This window comes from Hydra viridissima, unplaced genomic scaffold, assembly GCF_058129835.1.
Source record: "Hydra viridissima isolate aposymbiotic clone 2 unplaced genomic scaffold, HvirCarnegie_v1 scaffold_1, whole genome shotgun sequence".
Classification (NCBI taxonomy): Eukaryota; Metazoa; Cnidaria; class Hydrozoa; order Anthoathecata; family Hydridae; genus Hydra; species Hydra viridissima.
Window position 1 is genome coordinate 30,734,121 of NW_028324300.1, and position 23,336 is coordinate 30,757,456.

Consider the following 23,336-nt stretch of genomic DNA (forward strand, 5'->3'; position numbering starts at 1 on the left):
CGGTACTTATCACTGAATTCCTTGACGCCCTTGGCCATTTCTTTGCTCAGCCTGATAGGATACAACAAAAATGAGCGAGGGAGCTGAGAGGAGTTGGTGAAAGTCTCGAATTTGGCCATTGTATTTGCTTAATAATATTGGGAGGATGGTTTTATTCCTTATGAATATAGTTTATTTGATTCCCTGGCTTGCAATAGGGTTGGTAAGTAGAATCGTTTAAGTTCAAAGTAATATCTAGGTAGTTAACGATTTTAAGATTGCATTTAATGGTTATGTTTAATCAATATTCTTTAAGCATTTTTGTGATTGTTTTCTTGACTTTTTCCAATTCTGGGCCACTTAGATTTTCGAAAACCGCCAAGCACATTTCACATTTCAAACACATTTCACATTTCTTGATTTGGTAGACAAACATTTTCCATCTAAGCATATTTTGAACAAAATATTCAGTAAAAACACTTTGAAAGTCAGTTACAGCTGCATGCCGAATTTAAAATCTATAATAAACTGGCATAACCAAAAAATCATCGAAGATATTGAAGATCAAAATAAGAAATCCTGCAATTGTATCAACAGGTTGCATTGTCCCCTAAATCAACTTTGCCTAACAGAAAACATACTTTACAAAGCTGTTATTTCTTCAGACCTTCCGAACTATTTAGATAAAATATATATTGGCATAAGTGAACCACCTTTTAAATTACGTTATACAAACCACATTAAGTCGTTCAATACTGTAAGATACAAAAACGACACCGAACTATCCAAGGAAGTGTGGCGAATAAAAGAGAAAAACTGAAAACCTTTTATTAAATGGAGTATAATCAGGAAATGCCAGCCTTATCAACCAAGCACAAGAAGATGCGCTTTACGTTTAAATGAAAAAACTGAAATTGCCATCTATAGAGGCGCAAATTTATTAAATAAAAAGCAAGAGCTAGTAAGTAAGTGTAGACATATGAATAAATACATGCTTGCGTCATTTGACAGTAAAGACTAATTTGAAGCCATTAATAAGAACATTTCTTTTTTAACGACATTTTAACGGTTTTTTCGTTTTTCTTTAATGTTTTCTTTTTGTAACGTTTTTTTCATTATGTATTTTGGCTGATGATTGCCGGTACGTCGGTATGAAACTTTAAGTACCAACAAAGTTGTCATCCTTCGCTGTATCTTCTATGTAATTGCTCTTGCCAGCAGGCTATTGAGCACTCTCGAGTGAAGAAGTCTTTTACTAATCACAAATATATATATATATATATATATATATATATATATATATATATATATATATATATATATATATATATATATATATATAAAATATATAAAATCCAACAAATAAAGACGCAAACAAATAATGTAATGAAAAAAATGGAAACCAAATACAATAACAAAGTTTATCGAACAGAAAAATATCACGGTAAGTAATTATGAGTTACAAATACTTACATATTTACATTTGAAAAAGGGTATATTATATAGAACCATTGCATTTTTAAATAAATAGTTAAAATTAACTAATAAAATTGAAACTCATTTACACTTGGTAAAAAAAATTATTTAAACAAAACATAAAATCAATATTATAATGGGTTGATTAGTCTTGTTCTACTTCATATTGGCAGTAATGCATGAATCCACTATCCTACTTTTGCATTGAATTGTCTGCAATTCAATCAATTATGAAAAAATCAACATAATAATGATTAAAACGCAATTTTATGATTAACTAAAATTTTTTTTGAGTGTCACATTTAAACAATAATGCAGGGCTCTATATAGCTACTACCCCTTTAGTTGTGCTCCTATCCAGTATAAAGTCCAGATCAGGGAGAAAGTAACCAACCATATATATATACTTTTTTAAGAAATGACTTATGATAGGTTACATAATTATGATAAATTTTTTTTTGTAGTTTTTATTTTTGCTTTACACTGTAGTAAATTTATCATCCTGTAGATAATTTTCTAAAAGACTTTGTTCTAGAAGTGAAGCATCTCTCCATCGTTGATATACCTTTCAATAAATTGAACTTAAAATTTTGTGATGGTACTTAACCAATTCATGCGCTGGGTTGTTTTATAACAACAAATTAAACTAAGCTTCCCCAATACAAATAGTGCATTCTAAACCATCCAACTATTCGAGCTTTTCAACTATTCGAATATCAAATAGAAAAATCCGAAAATATTCGAGTAATCGAATACTCGAATAATTTATCAAAAAGTTAAAAGACATGTTAAAAAAATAAAAAATAATAATAATCTAATTATAAAAGTGTTTTATATTTTATTATGAACGATTTTATTATTTTATATATGTATTTTTTTTTTTCTAAAAACATATATTTTAAAAATAAAAGAGAATTGAATGTTTCGAAATTTAGACTTGTTCTTTTTTTCGTTTTAATTGCACCTGCTGTTGAGAATACTCTTTCAGAAGCTGTTGAGGTAGGGCGTATTGTTATTAAAGCGTTATACAAAATGTCCAGCGTTGTCGACCGTTTTTTAAAAGAATCCAATTGACGAAATTCTTTCTTCAATTCAATATATTTATCAATTTCGCTGCGATTGCTAACATGACAGTTTTTTGGTTTTGTAATAGAACTTATGGATTTTGGAATTCTTTTTGCAATCCGACTGCAACTGGTGATGTTAATTCTATTAAATCATCTGCATCAGATGAGGTAGAATCATTATTAATTTGCTCTTCTTCAAACATTTGTGGATATATTTGTTCCATAACTTTAACAGCGAAAAATATTGCTGCATTTTTTGTTGAATATTTAAAATGAGCGTTAGAACTTGGTATATTTCCACTCTGCAGATAAATGATCAATGTCATTAAAACTGGATCTCTTCTTTCATCCATCCTTATTTTGATCGCATGTATCAGCTTTTTTGCTATATTAGTTTGCATTGGTTGCAACTTTTCAAACAAAACTTTGTAAACTCCTTCAGCAGTTATGAGGTTTGCATCATTTTTACTTAATTCAGTAAGAGCAGTTTCAACTGGCGCCAGAACATCAACAAGGTTTTGTAGCGCAAAATTATCATTTTCTGGAATTGGATCAATATTCAATTCGACTAAGGATTTGTTAACACATTCTGATAAAATTTAAAATCGTTGAATCATTACACTCAAAGAATTCCATCGTGTTTTTATGTCTAATTTTAACTTTTTAAAATTAGACATAAAAACACGATGTTTTTTCCCCATTTTTTGAGCTATATTTTGTTGCAAAATAGAATGCTTTGTAGCCGATTTTTTAAACATTCTTATAACACCTCTTAACCTGTTAATAATTTGATCAAAATCTAACGTCATATCATATTCATCTTCCTCAATAAACACCAAATTGTAATCAGAGCACTGATCTTCTGTGGAATCTTCTTCTACATCTTCATCAACAAAATCTTCGGTATCGTCAAACACTTCATTGCGAATAGAATTTTTTGGTATATAAAAACAATCCATCACGGCTAAATGAAGCGCGTGATTATTGCAAAGTTGATTTAAAACACCTAATATATTGCCATATTTTTTCATTACGGCTGCTGCATCGTTAGTAGATGCAATAAAATCATTTTTTAAGAAAATCCCAAAGTCTGCTAACTTAGCTTCAACCAAATGTTTAATTGTTTCTGCATTTGCGTGCTTAATTATTTCCGTTAAACCCAGAACATAGCATTCAATTGTATTTGAGTCTATTCCAATCACATGAGCTGTTACGTTTACATAACGTAAAATAGTACAATCTGTCCATTCATCCACAGTAATAGCAAATTTACGATTTGCTGTTTTTAATTTTTCAAAATTTTCCCGCAGTTCAACACATTTTTCTTTATAAAAGCTATTGATGCATTTTGAGATAGTTGTCGGACTTTTCGGCATTTTATAACCTTTTTGTTGCACGTAACTAGCTATAGCTTGGGATTTACTCATTTCTGTGATAGCCATTCCATCAAAAGCTGCGACTTTTGACAATATTTCATTTAAAGATTCTTTTTTTACAAATGGCCAAATATTACTTATTTCAGTATTTTGTTTTTTCTTAGGAATATTATTTTCTCCATCATTGTCATTTGATACCGATTTAGATATCAATATGTTGTGTCGTAGCTTCAAATGATTAATCATAGCAGTAGTTGAACTTCTCCATCCTATGTTCGTGTTGCACCTACCACATTTGGCTTCACCAATATATTTTTCGTCTTTCTTTAAAAACTCCCATACCTTGGATTTTTTTGACATGGCTAAAAAAACCAGAAATGAATTATCTAAGAAAATCTAAAAAATTTTAACTTACCACTTCAAATTATTTAACTGTATATTATATTTATTTATTAACAAAATATTAAAAATTATTATTATTAAGATTATTATTAAGATTTTTTTTTTATGGAACAAATATGTATTTATATTTTTAAGCAATCAAAATAAACGACTGTTTTCTAAAAGCAAACAAAAATAATGTCACACAAAATAAAAACCATATAAAGATGCAATTTAAGTTTTCCACTTCAAGGTTATATAAAAATGCTAAGAATTTTTTCCGTTTGCAAAAAGAGAAATTAACAGTACTTTTTTAAAAGCTTACTCTGCCTTTACATTTTTGAAATTATTCGAATATTGGAGAAAATATTCGTATATCAAATAGTAAAAAAACACGCAAATATATTCGAATATCAAGTATTCGAATACTCAAATTGGATGGTCTAGTGCATTCTAATCGATTGAAAACAATATTATTTTATAAAGGAGAGTTGAAAAAGGCTGTAGAAAAAGTCTACTTTAACATTTCATTGTACCACTGTCATTTTGTAAATGATTATTTATTGGTTATGTTAGTTATGGAAAAATAATTGGAGCATGAAAAGGTTAATCTGTATCCAGGATTTTTAAAACTAGTTATTTGACACACTGCAATAACTGCAATAGCACACATGCTTCTAAGCCTTGTGAAATCCATACAGAGTATGTTGTTCACTACATGGTGCGCCAGACTTAAGTCTTATATTTGTTACATTCTGATCCAAACTTTAATTAGATCTTGTATTTAAATTGCGGCTAAATTGGAATAGGTGCTCTATAGGTTCATCTTTGATTAACAACTCATTAATTTGGTTTGCATTGGATAAATGAAAGAATTTTACCTTTTTTAAAGAGGGTTTTAGGAAATGCGAGCTGTCAAAATTTTTACTAAATGATTTTTCTAACTCTTTAAATGGAAAGTTATCATCTGACCTTGCTAGTCAGTCACCGTCATTGACTGAACTTGATAGATGCATTAGATTTCAGGCATTTTAAACTCTAAGACCGAATTTATCAAAGTAAAGTTAGCAACATACAGGCAATAGTAGCTTTCCCAATAGTAGATGTTACCTTCTAGTGAACCTAGTAGGTACCTAGTAATGAAGTAGAAATTTAAAGAGGTGGGCAAGAAAGAAAAGAATGAAGTTGAAATAGATGCAATTGAAAGTTCTACCTTTAAAAACTCCACTTAAAATGAATTTGTTTTGACTAAAGCAGTTTGTTAAAATACAATTATTCACTACTAAATATTTTTCTATTTAATTTAGATAAGCAATTGAAGGGTGCCAATCTTTGAACAAATATGGTAAATTGAAGGTTGCCAATCTTCGAACAAATATGGTAAATTCGTGGATGTTGTATTTCTAAAAATTTATCAAGTAGGACATTAGTCCTACTAATAAATAGGTTTATTTTAATACTCTCGAGTGCTTAATACAGGAGACAGGTTGCTTATTTTTTTTAGATTTTTTCCCATCCCTTCGCACCTTAGTAAAACCCCCACGTTTATTAACTTTCGCAAAAGGTTACTAAGCAACGAGAACCAAGGAGAGAAGAAATAGAAGAGCAAAATCAAGCTATGACCGAAAAAGACTACCCAAACTTGTTTTGTTAGAGATTGGCATTACTCTAGTCAAAACTGTTTAACAGAAGATTTTTTTGGTATAAAATACTTGTCTCCTTGATTAACGCAAAGTGGGCTTTTTTTTTTTTTTTTTTTTTAATTAAAACTACAACAGTAATTATTGCTCCTACCCCCTTGTTAAATAAAGTCCTCTCGCTCATACATTTCCAAGAAAAATTAACACACCCTCAGCTATTTAAACCTCTCCAGTCATAAGCGCTTGAGAGTAGTTAATTTAGTTTTTTTTAAAGATAGATCCTAACTTGCTATTGGCTCCTCAAATGTGCTATAACAAGTATCTTATTTTAGAGTGAAGATGCAAACTCAAGAGTAATTTACAGCTATTTCAACAAACGATTTATAAATACTTAATATTGAGCATTCGGCGATCAAAGACTTCGGATGTGATTCTCGTTCCTATAGCGTACAACCCATTTTTGGGTTGAAATGATAAAATATGTAAATGATTGGAGTAAAGAAGTATAGGCTATTGACCACTAAGATTGCATAATGCCGTCGCATTTGTTTTTTAATCAAGAACTTAGTAAAAACCGTGGCGGTCAGTGTGGCGGGGCACTAGGTGGTCACATAAACTGAGATGAGGATACTTCACAAATATAGTGCTTAAATAGAGACCAAACACTCAGTTCATTAAATTACTGCTAAATAATGTTTAAGGAGAAATCCTGATTAAAGTTTTACGCACAAAAGATTTTGATATGAACTTTTTTTTCTTATCTTAAACCAGTTTGTTGTATGTAGACAGTCTCTTTTGAGGGACGTCGTTTGTCCGCCTCTAATGAAGGTACTAAATGCACCCAAGAAGACAACTTCCTTTAGAAGTACTAACTTTTCAAACTTGAATCCTATTTCTATATGTTGAGGAATTTTATTCTTTGTTGAGGGATTCTAACTTAAGCAGCTATTTGTTCTACAAAATTCGCTGAGACGCCTCTGTTATGTTTCAAAAGAGTTAGTTATCTTATTGATAGGCTAATAAAATGTAAGATTATTAGAAAACTTCTTTTATCTGAGAATTCACCTCATGTTTCAGACAACAGTAATTACATAGAGAGAGGTTTTTATAACAGTATAATTCCATATCACGAGAATTGCCACGAATAAGCCTACTCGCGGTTTAAACTAAAGGAAAGAAAGTGTGCCATAAATTGAAAAAAAAGCTCCATTAATCATATAATTCACTCGGCACACAACAATCAAAAAATTTAAAGAAATGAGTTAAAGAGACCCGCCCAGCATTATGTACACAGCTTGTGGCCTGTTAAAACGGCTGAACCTCTAAGTTCAGTAACACAGTGCTGGAATAACTCATCACATTTAACTGGAATTGCTGTTTTCTAAAACGTATGAAGAAGGAACGAAGACTATTACCATTTATTCTATTTATTTTGTACCCTTTACAGGTTTATGTATTTAAACTAGAGAAGAAAAGTCCCGTTTTTCAAGCTGAAGATGTGTTAATTAATATGAGATTGAAAAACAACACATCTACGTCATGTTATACATTCATCTGTTACGAAATGGCTTTAGAACCTAAATAATGCAAGTAAGTCAAGAGCTAATTTACTTAACGAAAAGCATTTCCGGTGTCTTATTTCCGGTGTCTTAATTTGTTAATTCAAAAGTTCGTTAGTATATTAGTTATTTATCTTTGTTGGCAAAAACCAAAAATTCTATGAAAACACAAAATATGTCAGAGACATAACCTTGCATATGCAAATTTCAAACCTTAAAAAGATCACCTGTGCATACAAATTTATGCAAATGGGAGTTAAACAGAATATTGATCATGATTCGATATCAAAAACTTTAGGAAATAATAAAAGTCAAATTTTGACATTTCCAACGAGTTGTTCATCATTTCCTGTTCCCATTTCAGCATTCGAATCGATAGCAGTTTTCTGTGCAGCCAGAAGTTTTCTAAACAAATAAAGCCATATAAGCTTAATTTAAATGGTTTTTAAAAGATATTCGTTCTTCGATTTTGATCACACAGATTATTCTCATTTTATCACTTCACATCATATTAAATGAACATTTACATTTTAAACTAAAAAATATGTTGTTTTAGCTATTGTTACTAAAAGGTTCATCAACATATAAAACAAAATGTCAAAAGTGCTTATTAATAAGCAGCTACCCAGCAAGCACACAACGTTGAAACAACGTTGAAATAACGTTGATCGACGTTGATCAACGTTATTTCAACGTTATTTCAACGTAGTTTCAACGTTGTGTGCTTGCTGGGTATAACGGAAGCATTGATTTCAACTTGATAAAAAGCCTCTGCAAATCTATAAAAACTAAAATTTGTATTTTTTGGAGTAAATTTAATTGCAAAACTTTAGGCTCCAGATTCAAAAAGCAATAACTGGAAACATCAAATAAATTTTCCTATCAGATGTGCTGCAGTAAAGGTATCTTTAAAAAATATACATACAGTAGCGTGCAAAAGTTTATAAACAGCTAACTTTTTCAAGTTTTTTCGCCATAATTTTTTGACTTTTAACTAAAAATGAATGAAATTTTTAATAATTATTCCTATAATGTGATTTTAATGTGATTATATGGTATGATTTATTGAAAAAAATTATAACCTGTAATAAAAGGAAGAAATAAAAATTTTATTTAAAACATAACCGTGCAAAAGTTTATTAACAATTCCATACCCCATTAGTAGGTACGTGCGTATCTGCGATTTACGGCACCGATTTTAAAGATAAAATCTGTGACCATTTTTTTAGCGCGTGCTCGAGGTAGGTGTCGTAAGGATGGATTTTTCTCGTCTTTTTTTTAGAATTTTATATTGACTTAGATAATATTTGAGAAGTAGAGTGTTGTAAGTTTATTGCAATTGGTTTTTTTTTTGTAGTTACTAACGTTTTTAGTGATTTCATTGCTATTGAAAACTTCATTCCTGTTCTGGAAGTGAATTGACATTGAAGGGATGATGGGTTTTTTTTCTAACTTTTGAATCAATTTTATATATCTATTTTCTATTTACCTGCCAAATTTCATTAAAAAAATAATGACACGCTAATATTCTATTTTTGCACGCAGTAAAAGTACCAAATATTCTTCTGTTGTAGAGGCTGGGGGGGGGGGGGGGGATTCACGATTATGAGCATTTTGTATATTTTATTTTTTTATTCATTAAAAATTGTTTTTTAGAAATATGAAACTTTATTTAAAATATTGGTGATTTTTTTAAAGTATTCAAAACATGATTTACACACAAACACACACAAAAAAAACCATATTTTGTTATTAGTTGAATAAAAATATAACCGAGGCAAAGTAATGCGTTAAAAACAAAACAATGAAGTTCTATTATAAAACCACCGTAAGCCGAACGCTAATTTTTTAAGTTGGTTGCAGTTTTCTTAAGCATTCCTTAAAATGAATTTTTGTCACTTAAATGGGCATAACTTTTAGAAGAATCATTAGTTTTTATGAAATTTTCACCATCGTAATACTGATTTAAAGTTCTTTATAATGATGTATAATAATGAAATATTTGAATAGTTTAAAAATTTTGCGCACGTACCTACATTAAGAAAATTAAAGTTTCATTAAGAAAAATGTATTTATGCTAAAATTAATTTATTGGATATAATATTTAACTTAACTTGAATTTAAAAAATAATGGGAAAATCAAAGCAATCGTCAAGAGAAAAGAAAAATCTAATAAAAAGTGCTGTAGAGAAGGTTCCTTATAAGCAAATTTCTGAGCTTTATGTGGCTAAATCAACAATTAGCGTGCTAGTTAAGAGATATAGAAACCAAAAGACACTTGAAAACAAGCATCGTTCAGGCATCAAAACAGAATTTTGGTAAGAAAATCAAAAAAAGATCCCCGCAAAAGTGCTGTCGAATTGTTAAGTGCAGCGTAGATACTACAAAATGTTGCCTGCGTCAGCATAATTTGCTTGGTCATCGTCCTGCCAAGAAACAATTAATATTATTAAATAATCGCTCAGCATAATTGAAATTCTCAAAAGATCATATGCATTGGACTTCCAAATAATGGTCAAAAGTCTTATTCAGTAAAGAATCAAAGTTTTTTATGTTTGGTAGCAATGGTATCAAGTACATAAGACGTCCGAAAGATGAAAGACTTGCTCCTAAGTATCAAATGCCAACAGTTAAACCTGGTGGGGCAAATAATGGTTTGGGATCTTTCAGTCGTAATTTTAATGGTCCACTTCATCGCATCGATTATATTTAAAAATAATCGATGCGATGAAGTGGATCAATAGAGGTTTTGTTCAGGAGGCCCGCACGGGAACCACAAGGGAATATTTTTGGAAGGGGCCCGCACGAGAACTGCATGGAATGTGACCCACAGAGAGCGTTTGTTAAGCTTAACTTGTGCATCTTGGAACCAATCTACGGCCTGTATGACCACACACATGTATTTGAAACTTAGTAAACCTGTTATACTTTATACTTTAATTAATAGTCAAATATATATTGAAGTCTAACTATATTTCTGATAATAAAGAATATAAAGATGTTGCTGATCCTTCTTTTTTTTGGCTGTCTTGGCCCTGGTCTCAGACGTTAGCGAACCACCTGCGCAATTCACCTTCGATCTCCTTTTGGGTTGCAATAGTTGTTAATGCATTTCTTTTTCCTAAACGAACAAAAGAAGAATTTATATATATATATATATATATATATATATATATATATATATATATATATATATACAAACACGTTTCGATTTGACCGTTTAGATTAAGTGCTTAAAATTTCCATACCAGCAGTTGCTGGTATGAAATTTTTTAATAAAGTTTAAAAATATTTTAAAAATCTTTCACAGGACAAAGCTCACAGAAAAAACATTTAAATTACACACATTTCAAGATTATTATGTGAATAGCATAAGACTACTTTAAATATTTCCAGTTTGAACAAACAAACTTTTCCAGATTGTCCAGAAAGAGTACATAGTCTTTCAAGGTTATTGGAAGACTCTGTAATCTTTCCGGGCAATCTGGAGTACACAGTCTTTCAAGGTTATTGGAAGACTCTGTAATCTTTCCGAGCAATCTGGAAAGTTATTGGAGAGAATGAATTTCGCCATTCTTTTAATGGCATCATTTAATGAGCTTCCACACTTATGTGATTTGGATGGGTTTCCATAATACCATTTTCTTACCTACATATGACATTATGGAAGAGTTCAAACAACGTTTTATAACCGGATGCGTTTCCTAGCGTTAACATATTTTGGAGATCAAGACTGAGTATTTTTATTGTAGCACTACCACTAGGAGGATTAACATTCAAAATTTACAAACTCCTCAATTAAATTGGGGGTTTAATCTCAAAGCTTTCCATTTCCTAGGAGATGGAAAACTTTGATACCTTACCACAGCTAAATTAACTAGGTACCTTACCACAGCTAAAGAACCTCACCTGGGCCAATATAGGATCAGTTAAACATCATGACCAGGACATGGGTTAGGGTATAATTATAAAACATTTAGTTTACACATTACTTACTTATTTTATAAAACATAAAATAAGCCATGAAGTTATGAAAAATAATGTTGTTAAACATGGAAAATAAAATACTCACCAGTGTTCTCTTTATTGATTGATCTTTTAGCTGCTCCTCCAAATCATTAACTTCTTTGATATTAGAAAGGGGAAAGTGAATGTCATTTTGCAACTCATTATCATTTTCCAACTGAGGTGTATTCATTTGTCGCATAATAGATTGTAGCATGACAGAATGAGTCTTTTGAGTTTCTTTTACTTCTTCAAGAGTTGTTAATAACCTCTCTATAAGAACAGCTAAATCATATGTAAAATATTGGTTTTATACTCTACAATTTACTATACAATACAGCCACAAACTCAATTTCAAAATCTAAGTTATAACCTCACTATTTCAATAATTTGAATTACTTCAATTTTTTTTTTAAATTAGTAATCATGAAACTAAGTAACTTTAAAAAACAAGCTTACTTGAGTTTATCGAATTTAACACCTGAGCTGATGTTTCCATTATACTTTTTGAATGACTGGGTAACATATCAGGTTACATTACATTAGGCTGGTCATGAGCTTGATTGTATTGTCCTTAAGTGTTGAGGTGATGTTGGTTTTGTAACCATAGAGATGCTTGTATTTCTGAAACAACAAGATAACAAAATAGGTATAAATGTACTAGATTTACCAACTATATTCACATTTAAAACTATTACTACGACAATCCATCTGTTAAAGAACCAAGAACCACACCTGCCATTTATTAAAAAACCTTCATATCTGAAAATATGAGATGATAAAAGTAACAAAAACCATTCCATAATACTATTTTATTTATAATTTTTTGGTGTCTCATAATCTTAGATAAACAATTTAGGACATTATAGATTTAATTTTTTTACGTAATCAATCTGTTTTCTTGATAAGAGTCTTCTATTTCATCATCAACAACATCATTTTCATAGTCAAAAGAATGTTTTCTTTTTGTAAACAAAAGAGAAAATTATTATTTTCAAATATTCTTATAAATTAAACTAAAAAATTTTATTAATTGATTTTATTATCGAAACAATAGACAGCAGGCTAAAAATAATTTGAATGAAAAATCCTAAAATGATCTGTAATTCAGAAAACAATTTTTCTACAGTTAAAATTAAATTTAAAAAATTAATATATATTTACATTTATTTTAACTCTGAACATGAGTGAAACAAATTATACTTGAATTCTCTAACCTAATTTTTTGTGTTTCAAAATTTCTACAGTTATTTTAATCATCTGTGTCATAGTCAACATTAGATGTGTCTTCAGCCTGTTTTTTTTTTTTCATTTGCGCTTTTAAGAGTGTCTAGAACAAATTATATTTGGTATACATTTCATTGATTACATGCAATGTCTGTGAAATATTTTACACGCCAATAGCTAAGTATTATGCTCTAAACAATTTTTAATTTTTTTTTTTGCAAACATGAAGACCATTCTTAATGTTATAGAAATGGGAGAAAAGAGTGCTCTCCTTTCTACCATTGCAAAACCATTTTATCGATGACTAATTCAAAGTCCCTTAAGAAGCTCTAAAAATCTTATTAAGAGAAAGACAGGATTTCAGAGAAGGATCTCTAAAAACAACAGTACTAACTTGCAGTTCCAAGAACTCACATTTTGTTTAAAAGCCTTCTTCTGGGTTACTTCATATTTTTTTGCCATTTGACACTTTACTTGCTGCATTTACTGGTGGATAGTAAAAATATAATGCAGCTTTATCTTTAATTAAACTTTTAAAATTCTGTTTATTTCTATCAACCATCCAATTAATTGACAAAAAACTTTAATCAATCTCTTTAGTCTTAACATATTCAACAATTGCATACATTTTAGTGTAGTAAAATCAAAACTGCATCAGCTGAAATTTAGTAATCAATGTTAATAGACATGTAGTCATAACACTCACCATTCTTTAACTTTTTTATAACCAAATAAAAATATTACAAATTAATATCGCAACTAAACTTATCAAAGTAAAACTTTTAAATATTTATTTATTGATGGAGTAACAACTTGTACATTCACAAGTTCTAAACAAAAAAAATCACTCAAAGCACCACCAAAAGAAAGTGTAATATTAAAGTTGTATAAGTAATAAATTACTTTCTTTTGTAAACTATAGAAATATTAAATTGACTTGAAAAAAATATTTTAAAAGTTAAGATAAATGCAATTGTGGTAAAGCAACAAATCCTTGTTTAAATGAAAGTAGAAGATACTTTGTCAGCAAACTAGCAACAGGAAAAGTTCGTCTAATTCCAGTAAGTTTGGTCACAAAATATATTGAAAGTGAAATTGAACTAACTGGATCTGAAAAAAATAGTTCAGCATCTTCAAATTTTTCAAATACAACTTAAGCATTAATGGTTTCAGCAAAGGTAGAATTGTGCAAAATATTCTTTACAATTCCTAACTTACTTTCAATCTGAAAGCAATTGTCTTCAATGGATGTGGAGATAAAATACCAAGGGTATTGTTTGAACTAGAAATAAGAACAATAATTAACAGGTATAGGACCATCTAAATGAATTCTCTTCAACATTGGCTCATTTTTATTGGAAGTGCTCTCATGGATGTTGCAGTGCCCTTCATTAATTCGGTGTACTATTTGACCAGTTGAACTTTGAGGCTTATGAACTAATTTTTTTAATCTCCCAAGGTAACTTTCATATTGAAACGCAAATACCTTATCAAGAACACCATAATGTTTAGCATCACTGGGCAAATGTATTAAAGAGTGAATATAATATACAAGTTGATTTTCACCATACAACTTATAAAATGTAACCACAAAGTGTTTTAAGAGTTGTTCAGCATAGGCAATAATTTTTGACAATAAATTTGGGTTCAGCAATATCCTTATGGCAACAGATAAACCAAGGAAGTTTGAATATATTGTGTCTTTTAAAATAGTTTTTAAGACAACAGGCCCAGTGTACAATAAAAATTTTCTTAATTCAGTAGCTTTCCATTTTTTATATTTTGAAAGAGATCGTGGTTTTCTTGAAAACTCTCTTGGGATGTGTTTATGCATAATTGCTAAGTTGTTAGATATCATAGATAACTGTAACTGAGATAGCTTACAATCCTCACGTGGTCCATGAATCCATTGAAATAAAAGCCTGCGCATCACATCTAAACACACAAGGTGCATATATTCCAAAGGAAATTCTGTAATCATACCACAACCTACCTGCTCAAAAGGCGAAGAACCTACGCCTTTTGAGTCAGAATAATGGCGCTCAGTAAAGGTTAGGTTTGTAATTGGTGGTGCTTCTAAATAGGACAGTGTCACTTTGTTACACCATTTGCCACGCTGCATGCATCTCTCACATGAGTTATAAGCAGAGTGAGGCCTAATACATTTAATAAAAGCCCTTGCTGGTGCATCACATATTATAGCATCAATCTTCACTATGTAAGTTTTACAATTAAAGAGAAAACCATGTTGCTTTAAACTCTTCATTTCTGAAACAAAATCATTCAGATATTCATCAAGAGGTGTAGGTTTTTTTGTACTACTGTAAATTGCAATGGGAAAAGGTCCACTTAATAGACACTCTTTCAGTGAACAAAGAATTGGCCAAATAGAAATTGAATTGCTATTGAACAGCGGTATACCATCAATACTATTATGAATATGCAAAAGGTCAACTATAGAATCAGGCTGATTTGATTTAAAAGTAATACGCAGCCAATACTGCACCCCAAAGTTAAAATATTCTCCAGCAGCAATATGCTTAATATCTACAGTTCGCTGAGTGCTTAAAAGAGTTCTTGAGCCATTAGAAAGATTGGAGTGATGGACTCAATATGTGCAATCAACTTTTTAAAGTTGAATGTGATATACGGTAAGTTATTGCCCAACCTCGCAACTTGTTTTTCAGTGTACAGCCATTGCAGTTATAGTTATCATTGGCATCATCACTTATTTTTTTTTCATCAATTTCATCAGTTTTCCAATCGTCCCTACTATAATCAAAATCAACACTAGATTTATTATCAATACTATCAGAAAACTTTTCTGAAAACTTGCTTTGAGAACTTAACCTATCAAAATTAGATATAGGTTCAATTTGCCTTTCATGAACATTTGCATTCTGATCAATTTTTTTTCTTGATTTACTAAAATTTATATCATTCACAGTTCTATCTAACATGGAAATACTAGCACAATTCTCATTTTTCATACATAGCTTTGTTACTATTATTGAAACCTTTGAATTAATCTGAACACAAATCATCATTAGATGTTACCATTATAATGTTTAACTTTCTTAATATTTAACTGTTGTTTAAAAAAATATAACATAAATAAAAAACAAAAGAACACCCCACAAATGTTTTAAAAACAAAAGCATTTAAAAGATACTATGCTGTTAAAATACATATGGGAACTGAAAGATTTAAAAAGTTAATGATTTTATATTGAACTGGTCCATTCTTAAAACAGCACCTGCATATAATGACATTTACAAAAGATTTGAAATAATGACACATGCAAAACCAAGAATGTTTATTAAATAAAAAATTGGAATTAAAATCTAAATGTAGATAAGAAAAAAAGTTTCTTTTGAAAAACAACAAACCTATAAAATAATAATAGTTCCATTCAAAATGTAAAAATACAGAAGCTAACACTTCTAAGGAATTTTTTTTTGTAATGGCTTACAATAGTGTCAACATATTCCAAATGTTTGACAAATTACAGTAGTTGAGACATCTATGACATGTCTTAACTACTGGATATATATATAAATATATATATATATATATATATATATATATATATATATATATATATATATATATATATATATATATATATATATATATATATATATATATATATATATATATATATATAAGGGTGTCCCAGAAATGCATGGAAATTTTAAATAGTTGATGTCTCACCCTCTGAAAAGTGTCTCTTGGGTACAATAATTAAATTGGTGAAGTTACAGCTCATTTGAACAAGTTTGAGAGGTCCCCCAAGGGCTTTTAAAATTTTACTATCGAGTTAATTCAAAATCCATATTAATAATCTTAAACAATATGCACAAAATGAGTGAAATAAAGCTAGAAATGCAAACTAGTTTAATTATCTCACTGCTGAAATTAATTAGAGTTTAAAATATTATTAACAATTACCTATAGAATGATAATCTTAATTAGAGAATGCAAAAAATGTATATTTTTGACCAGTCAACTCGCTATTTTTAACAAAAGTTTAGAAACAAATTTTACTTTTACTTATTTTTATTTGCTGCAGTGCTATTGTCACATGACCAAGTGGCCATTTTGTTTTCTTTTATTTTTAGTAAACACAATTTGCTCATGTTTTATTGTATATAAATTGGTGAAAAAAAACAAGAAATACAGCAACAATTTGTAAGTTTGTTAATTATTGTACTAATAATATAACAATTATGTAATCATTTTTTAATTGTATTCTCCAAATATTTCTAAAATATATTAAAATATTTAAATACAATATTAAACTACTTATACTTAATAACACTTATATAAAAAAATAATACAAGTACCAATGACAGTCATTGGTATTGTATTATTTTTTTAGGGTATGGCTAAATCTACAGTAACCAGAAGCAATAATAACATATGGCTTACCGGCTTACCAAAAGAAACCATCTCAGGTGCTCGCCTCCCTTCAGGCCAAGATGTCATGAAAAATTTTGTATTCTATCATCGTGTACAGAAGCTAAACATTAATAAAGCTGCACAACAAGTGCACGAGCAACTGCTCCCATTTTGGGTAAAATCAAGACTGCCTGTACAACAAAAACATCACATATTACAGAAAATTAAAGATCTGTATGTTGACCAAGTTCGTTTGATGAAGCATTGTAAGAGAAATAACTCTACTGATCAAATGAACCAAAAAGAATACACAAATAAGTTGAGTCAACTTTTTGACATCAGCTATGCCAACTCTGAACAGTTAATAAAAACTGACGAAGACAGACAGTTTTTGAAATTACAACAACAATCAAGAACGGAATCGATTGGGTCTGTGGACAAAAAACTTATGGTTAAAGAAAAACGAGTTGCTAAATGTCAAAAACAATTTATCAAAGATGTTGATAATGCAGCAAAAGATGCTGTATCAAAAATTGTTTACCGTGGGCAGAGTGGGTTATCATCAACTGCAGACCAACAACTGGACAGTGCAACACATTCAACAACATCATCCATTTGCCATGATTCTAATGAAGATGATAAATCTGATGAAGAATTTCTTGTACATTCAGTATGCTCAAGTAAAACAAATTCTACAACACAACGCAGACATCGCAGAGACATTATATCTCCCAAAGTTGCAGCTGTGCTGGATAGGACAAATACCAGCATTAGAAAGTCAACTATGATTCTTGCATCAGCATTCAACGAAGCTGGTGTTCCGATATCAGAGACAATATTTTCCAAGAGTACAATGCATAGACATCGTCAGCGCCGTCGTCAACAAGCTGCAGCTTTTATAAAAGAAAATTATGTTCCCTCAAAATCCATTGTTCATTGGGATGGGAAACTTTTGATCGATGTTACTGGTGTGGTCAACGTAGATCGGTTACCTGTCCTGCTCTCATCACTTGTCGATTGCACTACAAAACGTCTTGGAGTTCCAAAGTTAGCATCTGGATCAGGACGAGTAGCTGCTGATGCAGTTCATGAACATATAAAAACTTGGAAGTGTGAATCAATGGTTATTGGCATGTGCTTTGACACGACAGCTTCCAATACTGGAAAACTCAATGGAGCTTACGCTCTTCTAGAAAAAGCCATGGGACATAATTTATTATAGATGGCTTGCTGTCATCATATGTTTGAAGAGCTGCTTACCGATGTATTCAATGTTTGTCTTGGACCATCCACTGGACCAGAAATTTTATTTTTCAAAAGGTTTCGTGAAAAAATGGACAGAAATGAATCACACACCAGAAGCCAGATCAACCCCTTTGATAATTGTTTCAGATGCAATTAAAGCATTCATCAAATGTCAACTTGAGGTCAGACATTCACGAGATGACTATTTAGAGTTTCTACTTCTTGCTGCACAAATGGTTGGGCTGCAGGTTGATGTAGCCATTCGCAAACCTGGTGCACTGCACAGGGCACGATGGATGGCAAAAACCATCTACGCATTAAAAATTGAACTATTATTCACCGTAAAAAAAACCATTTTTAACTTAACAGCTCAAGAATTACAAGGTATTCAACGTTTGAATCGGTTTATCATTCGTGTTTATCTTCAGTCATGGTTTTCATGCAGGCTCACTGCTGATGCACCTGTGAATGATATTTTGTTGATACAGCGTTTGCATGACTACGACGATGCAGTTCTTGGTTCGACTGGATTAAAAATGATGCTGCGTCATTCTTGGTACATGAGTCCAGAATTGGCAACTCTTGCTCTTTTTTCATCTCTCCTGTCTGACAAAGAAAAGACTGATCTTGTCCGCACAATACCAGCAGATCGAGGCCCACATCTGATGAAAACACTACCACAAAGTTTTGACAATTTGCGTGCGTCTAAAACATTTTTTGAAACATCCAATATTGATGCCAGTTTTCTTCATGTACCTGTTGAAAACTGGTCAGATACTCCTTCTTTCCAAGTTACAGCAGTGTTTGTATGGAATCGGGTTTGCATCAATGACTCTGCAGAACGGGGAGTAGCGTTGGTACATCATTTCAATGAAACCATCACCAAAGACGAAGGGCAGAAACAATTTTTGCTTCAAGTAGTTGAACAGCATATGAAAAACTTTGCAGAATATAATCGTGAACTGCTAGCTAAAATTTGAATTATTTGCATAATCTACATAAATGCTTATTAATTAATATTCAAGCGAACTGAAATTCAATAAAATCTTGTTTTTCCATCATTTTTGACCTAATTTTTGAAACTAAAAAATAAAAGGCAATGCAGATTTATATATTTTTTCACAATTATATATTTTGTTTCATTTGTATAAACAAATCATAAAACATTTATAATCATATCATATAACACTGTATCAAAAGTTGGTAGCGAACAATCAAACGCCAAAATCGTAAACTTTCGACCCCTTGGGGGACCTCTAAACATTGTCCAAATGGGCTAAAATTTGGCAGGTAAACCACTGTTACCATACAGACATTTAATGGGGTGAGACATCAATATTTTAAAACTTCATATTTTTGGGACACCCTAATATATACATATATATATATATATATATATATATATATATATATATATATATATATATATATTAAGGCGGGTCATACTTTTTTTTTTTTTGGCTATAGCATAAAAAGTTGTTCTATTGGTCCAAAATCTAGGGACCATAAGCACTGTTCCCCAATTTGACCGCCAGGATAAAAGTTGTGTCACTCAAACAAATTATGGTTTAATGTAACACTTAGGACCATAGAAGTTGTTTCCAATTGTTTTTAAAATCAAAATGACCGTGGTACATAGCTTTTTTTAACTTTTCTTGGCTATTTTAAAGGACTAAAATAGTAGTCGGAAATAGGGGCTACTATGGTCAGCATAAGAGTGGGGGCAACCAACCATTAGAGATATTTCTGGAAAAATAAACTATAGTTGGTTGCCTTATTTAACTACGCGTCAAAAGTAGGAGGAGCAATAAGTCTACCATCATTTTTCGGCGCTGAAATCACAATTTTAAAAAAATATCAGTTTTTATTTCTTCATTATTTTAATTGTCATTTTTTTACCAAGTAATAATATAGTCAAACAATAAATATAAAGTTCTATTTTTTCAATTGAAAAAGTAAAAACACACACACATTAGGTGTGTGTGTTTTATTACACACACACATTAGGTTATTCTACTTCCTCCAAAATGTTTAACAGCTGCCAAAAGTTTATCGCTATGCTCTGAATGTCCTTCATTTCTTTTATATCTAGACCAGGTTGGTTTAAACTTGGCATGTATTGATTCACCACATTGCTCAGCATATCTTCCTAAACCGCATCTATGATACTTGACAAATGGAACTACATGGCACAAAATAATATGAATTTTCCAAGTCAAACTTAGTTTTTTACCAAAGATTAAAGCTAGCTCTTGTGCAGAGATAAATGAGTTCTTTAACTTGGAGATAGATTCTTCAATTCCAGTTTCTAAAGTGTTACCAAAGCACGCATCTTTAACAGATCTGAAGTTTTTAAGACATTCAACAAAGGGAGTGAGATGATAATGAGTGTTTTTAATGGCAAGCTCTAATTCATCAAGATTTTTAATAATAGCATTTGAGTTGTTGCCATCCCAACCTCTACCTTCGTAACCTCTTTGAAGAATATTTTTTGATTTCAACCACTCATCAAAACCAGGCCATAGATCTAATAAAAGAGTTCCTAGTAATGAAACAAATCCTATCATAAGGTGTAGTTCTGGTGGAGCGACAAGGTACTGTAATAAAGTTTTAGGATCTTCTTCTAAGTAGATAACTCTGGGATTTATTACATTCATACAGTCTTTCATAAGGGCCTTGTTAAATCCAGTCTCAGCATATTTGGAGTACCAATAATCCAGGCTTTCAAGAGATCTCAATTTTCCTGACTCTGTTGTTGAGAGCCCCTCGCACCAAAGACATGCTCTCAAACCAGCATGAGATGATAAACCAAATACTGAATTAGCACATTTTAAATCAAAGGCTATATTGAATTGAACATTCTGCAAGTTTAGTTTTTCTAGAATAAGTCGTAAATTATAATTTGATTCTGGAACATTTTCTGTGATTCCAAGTATTTGGCATCTTTGAACTCCACTGTTTAGAAACCTTCCAGAGTTTACATTATTATCTTCAGGATCAAATATATTTACAATAACTTTCAAGAATGAACCCCCTGAGTCTAAAGAAATACGTACAAGAGTACTAAATGGATCCATTTTCCGCTGTTCAATTATATTTAAAATGAAATTTGATGTTTCTTGGACAAATACAGCATCTCTACGAAGAACAGATTCATTTGGTCCCAAGAACTCAATCTAAATAACAAATATTATTTTAAATATTTTTCTTTGGTACTTTGTAATTAGTCAATACTTATATAATCCATTACCTTTTCAACTTCATAAAATTTTGAGATGGATTCTTCGATTTTATTTAGTTTTTCAAAGATATTTGATTCAATGGATGATCTTTTATCCATACCTTTTCTTAGAACTGCTACCATATTTTTTGTTTTATTTAGTGAGAGTTCTAAAACAATTTGCAATTCTTGTACAATTTGAACAGATAATTGTCTGATAGATCGCCTATCGGTTTTGTTTTCAGGCGTACCAACCTTTATAGTTAGTGGTTTTCCTCTTGTTGATATATAAAAGTTGGATCCATATGCTATTTTGTCAGTTTCCATTTTTCTCTTAAGAATTCCTGCTGCAACTTGTTCAGCTTGAAGATAACCAAGATCAAAAGCTAAACTTATAAGATTAGAAACAGCTGTTTCTTTCCCACACTGATGTGGTAACCCTGCTCCAATGCTAGAAAAACAGTGGGAACATAAAATCCTTTTAGTTTTCATTTCTGTTTCTGGTTCAGATTTATTTTGAACATTCATCCTGCCAGTCTTTTTTGTCCAATCAATCTTGAAAGTATAATTTATATAAATATTAATGCATTTGTTTAAACATATAATTTCAAAATTAACTTGTCAAACTAATTTGATGTTCCATTATTCTTAAAAACTAATACTATTCCAAAAAACTTTGTTATAAATATAAATTTGATTTAAAAAAAAAGAAACAGAATAAAAATTCTAAGATTAATTATTAGTATTACAAATATACCTCCATTTCATAACTTTATTTTAAAAAAAAATTAAATAAATATTATCTTTACCTTGGATATCTTTTCTCCCCAAGCCATTCTTGGATATTTTCCAGTTTTTAGCAAATACAGATTTCTACGACAACTTGAACATATATTTGTTGGAAAATCTTCTATTAGTTTTGAATATCCATGAAACACGTATAATTTCATCAACTCTTCCACTGTGCTGTTTACATATTGTAGAGATTTTGAATTTATTCCAAATAGCTCCCAACAACAACAACAAACTTGTTGTAGACACACTGATGAAGTTGACATTATTATAAATATATAAAGTAGATATTTTTTTATATCTAAAGATTCATTTTCAATCAAATAAGGATAGCATTTTATATAAAGCTAAGGAATATATAAAGATAATCATGAATTGCATATAATATATAACATATGTATAATGTATTATATACACTAAAATAAAAAACATAAAATAGTCAAATAAAAAACGAGTCATTTATAAAAAAAGAATATTAAAAAATACATGAGATAATAAAAAATAGAACTTTGCAGCAGATTAAGAAAGATATCTTTCTTAATCTTTGATCTATTACATTTTTTGATCTTTCTTATCTTAGTATTAATTAACATAAAGCGTAAATACTCTAACAAAAATCAACCTTTTTTCAGAACACTTTGTACAAAGTGGCGCAAAGTATTAATATTTTAAAATGGCGCAAATAATGAACTTCAGAAATGGCCAGAAATTGAGTGTAATTGTCATATATTTAAATTTGTCTGTTTAATAGTCAAAATGATTTTTTTTTTACTTTTATCATTAGATTTAAATAAAATCTTTCACGTTGTGTAAAAAATAAATAATTATTAAAAAAAAATTAAAACCTAAAAAAATAGTTAAAAATAGAAAAAATCACTTTAAAAAGTTAAAAAAAGCTATGTACCACGGTCATTTTGATTTTAAAAACAGTTGGAAACAACTTCTATGGTCCTAAGTGTTACATTAAA

The 23,336-nt window shown here is 30.2% G+C and overlaps 1 protein-coding gene, 1 long non-coding RNA gene and 1 pseudogene across 6 annotated transcripts; 1 reads left to right on the plus strand and 2 right to left on the minus strand.

The window, feature by feature from the left end:
- The first annotated feature begins 1,302 nt into the window (after positions 1-1,302).
- LOC149894458 (uncharacterized) lies at positions 1,303-8,110 on the plus strand. Of its 5 annotated transcripts, XR_016454581.1 has the most exons (5): positions 1,902-2,690; positions 5,587-5,659; positions 5,784-5,980; positions 6,252-6,495; positions 6,621-8,110. It is a non-coding gene; the product is annotated as an uncharacterized LOC149894458 (long non-coding RNA). The 5 variants fall into 5 exon arrangements; XR_016454580.1 differs by lacking the exon at positions 1,902-2,690 and adding an exon at positions 1,303-1,423 and having other exon boundaries at positions 6,252-6,635; XR_016454579.1 differs by having other exon boundaries at positions 6,252-6,635.
- Positions 8,111-12,909: 4,799 nt separating this feature from the next.
- On the minus strand, positions 12,910-16,239 carry LOC149894459 (uncharacterized; annotated as a pseudogene).
- Positions 16,240-20,010: 3,771 nt separating this feature from the next.
- Positions 20,011-22,711, minus strand: LOC145191646 (uncharacterized). The gene is made up of 3 exons (XM_090094229.1): positions 22,386-22,711; positions 21,607-22,131; positions 20,011-21,532 (listed from the first exon to the last, which is right to left on the minus strand). Exons 1-3 carry the CDS (start codon positions 22,632-22,634, stop codon positions 20,360-20,362), a joined length of 1,947 nt encoding a protein of 648 aa, XP_089950355.1. The 5' UTR covers positions 22,635-22,711; the 3' UTR covers positions 20,011-20,359.
- Positions 22,712-23,336: the final 625 nt, after the last annotated feature.

Bases quoted from the DNA above. Each gene is read 5' to 3' on its own strand.
- LOC145191646 (XM_090094229.1), bottom strand. From the start codon at position 22,634: ATGTCAACTTCATCAGTGTGTCTACAACAAGTTTGTTGTTGTTGTTGG. The intron at 22,132-22,385 runs GTAAAGATAATA...TATACTTTCAAG, and splicing joins GGGGAGAAAAGATATCCAAG to ATTGATTGGACAAAAAAGAC. The intron at 21,533-21,606 runs GTAATGGATTAT...TTTGTTATTTAG, and splicing joins AATTTTATGAAGTTGAAAAG to ATTGAGTTCTTGGGACCAAA.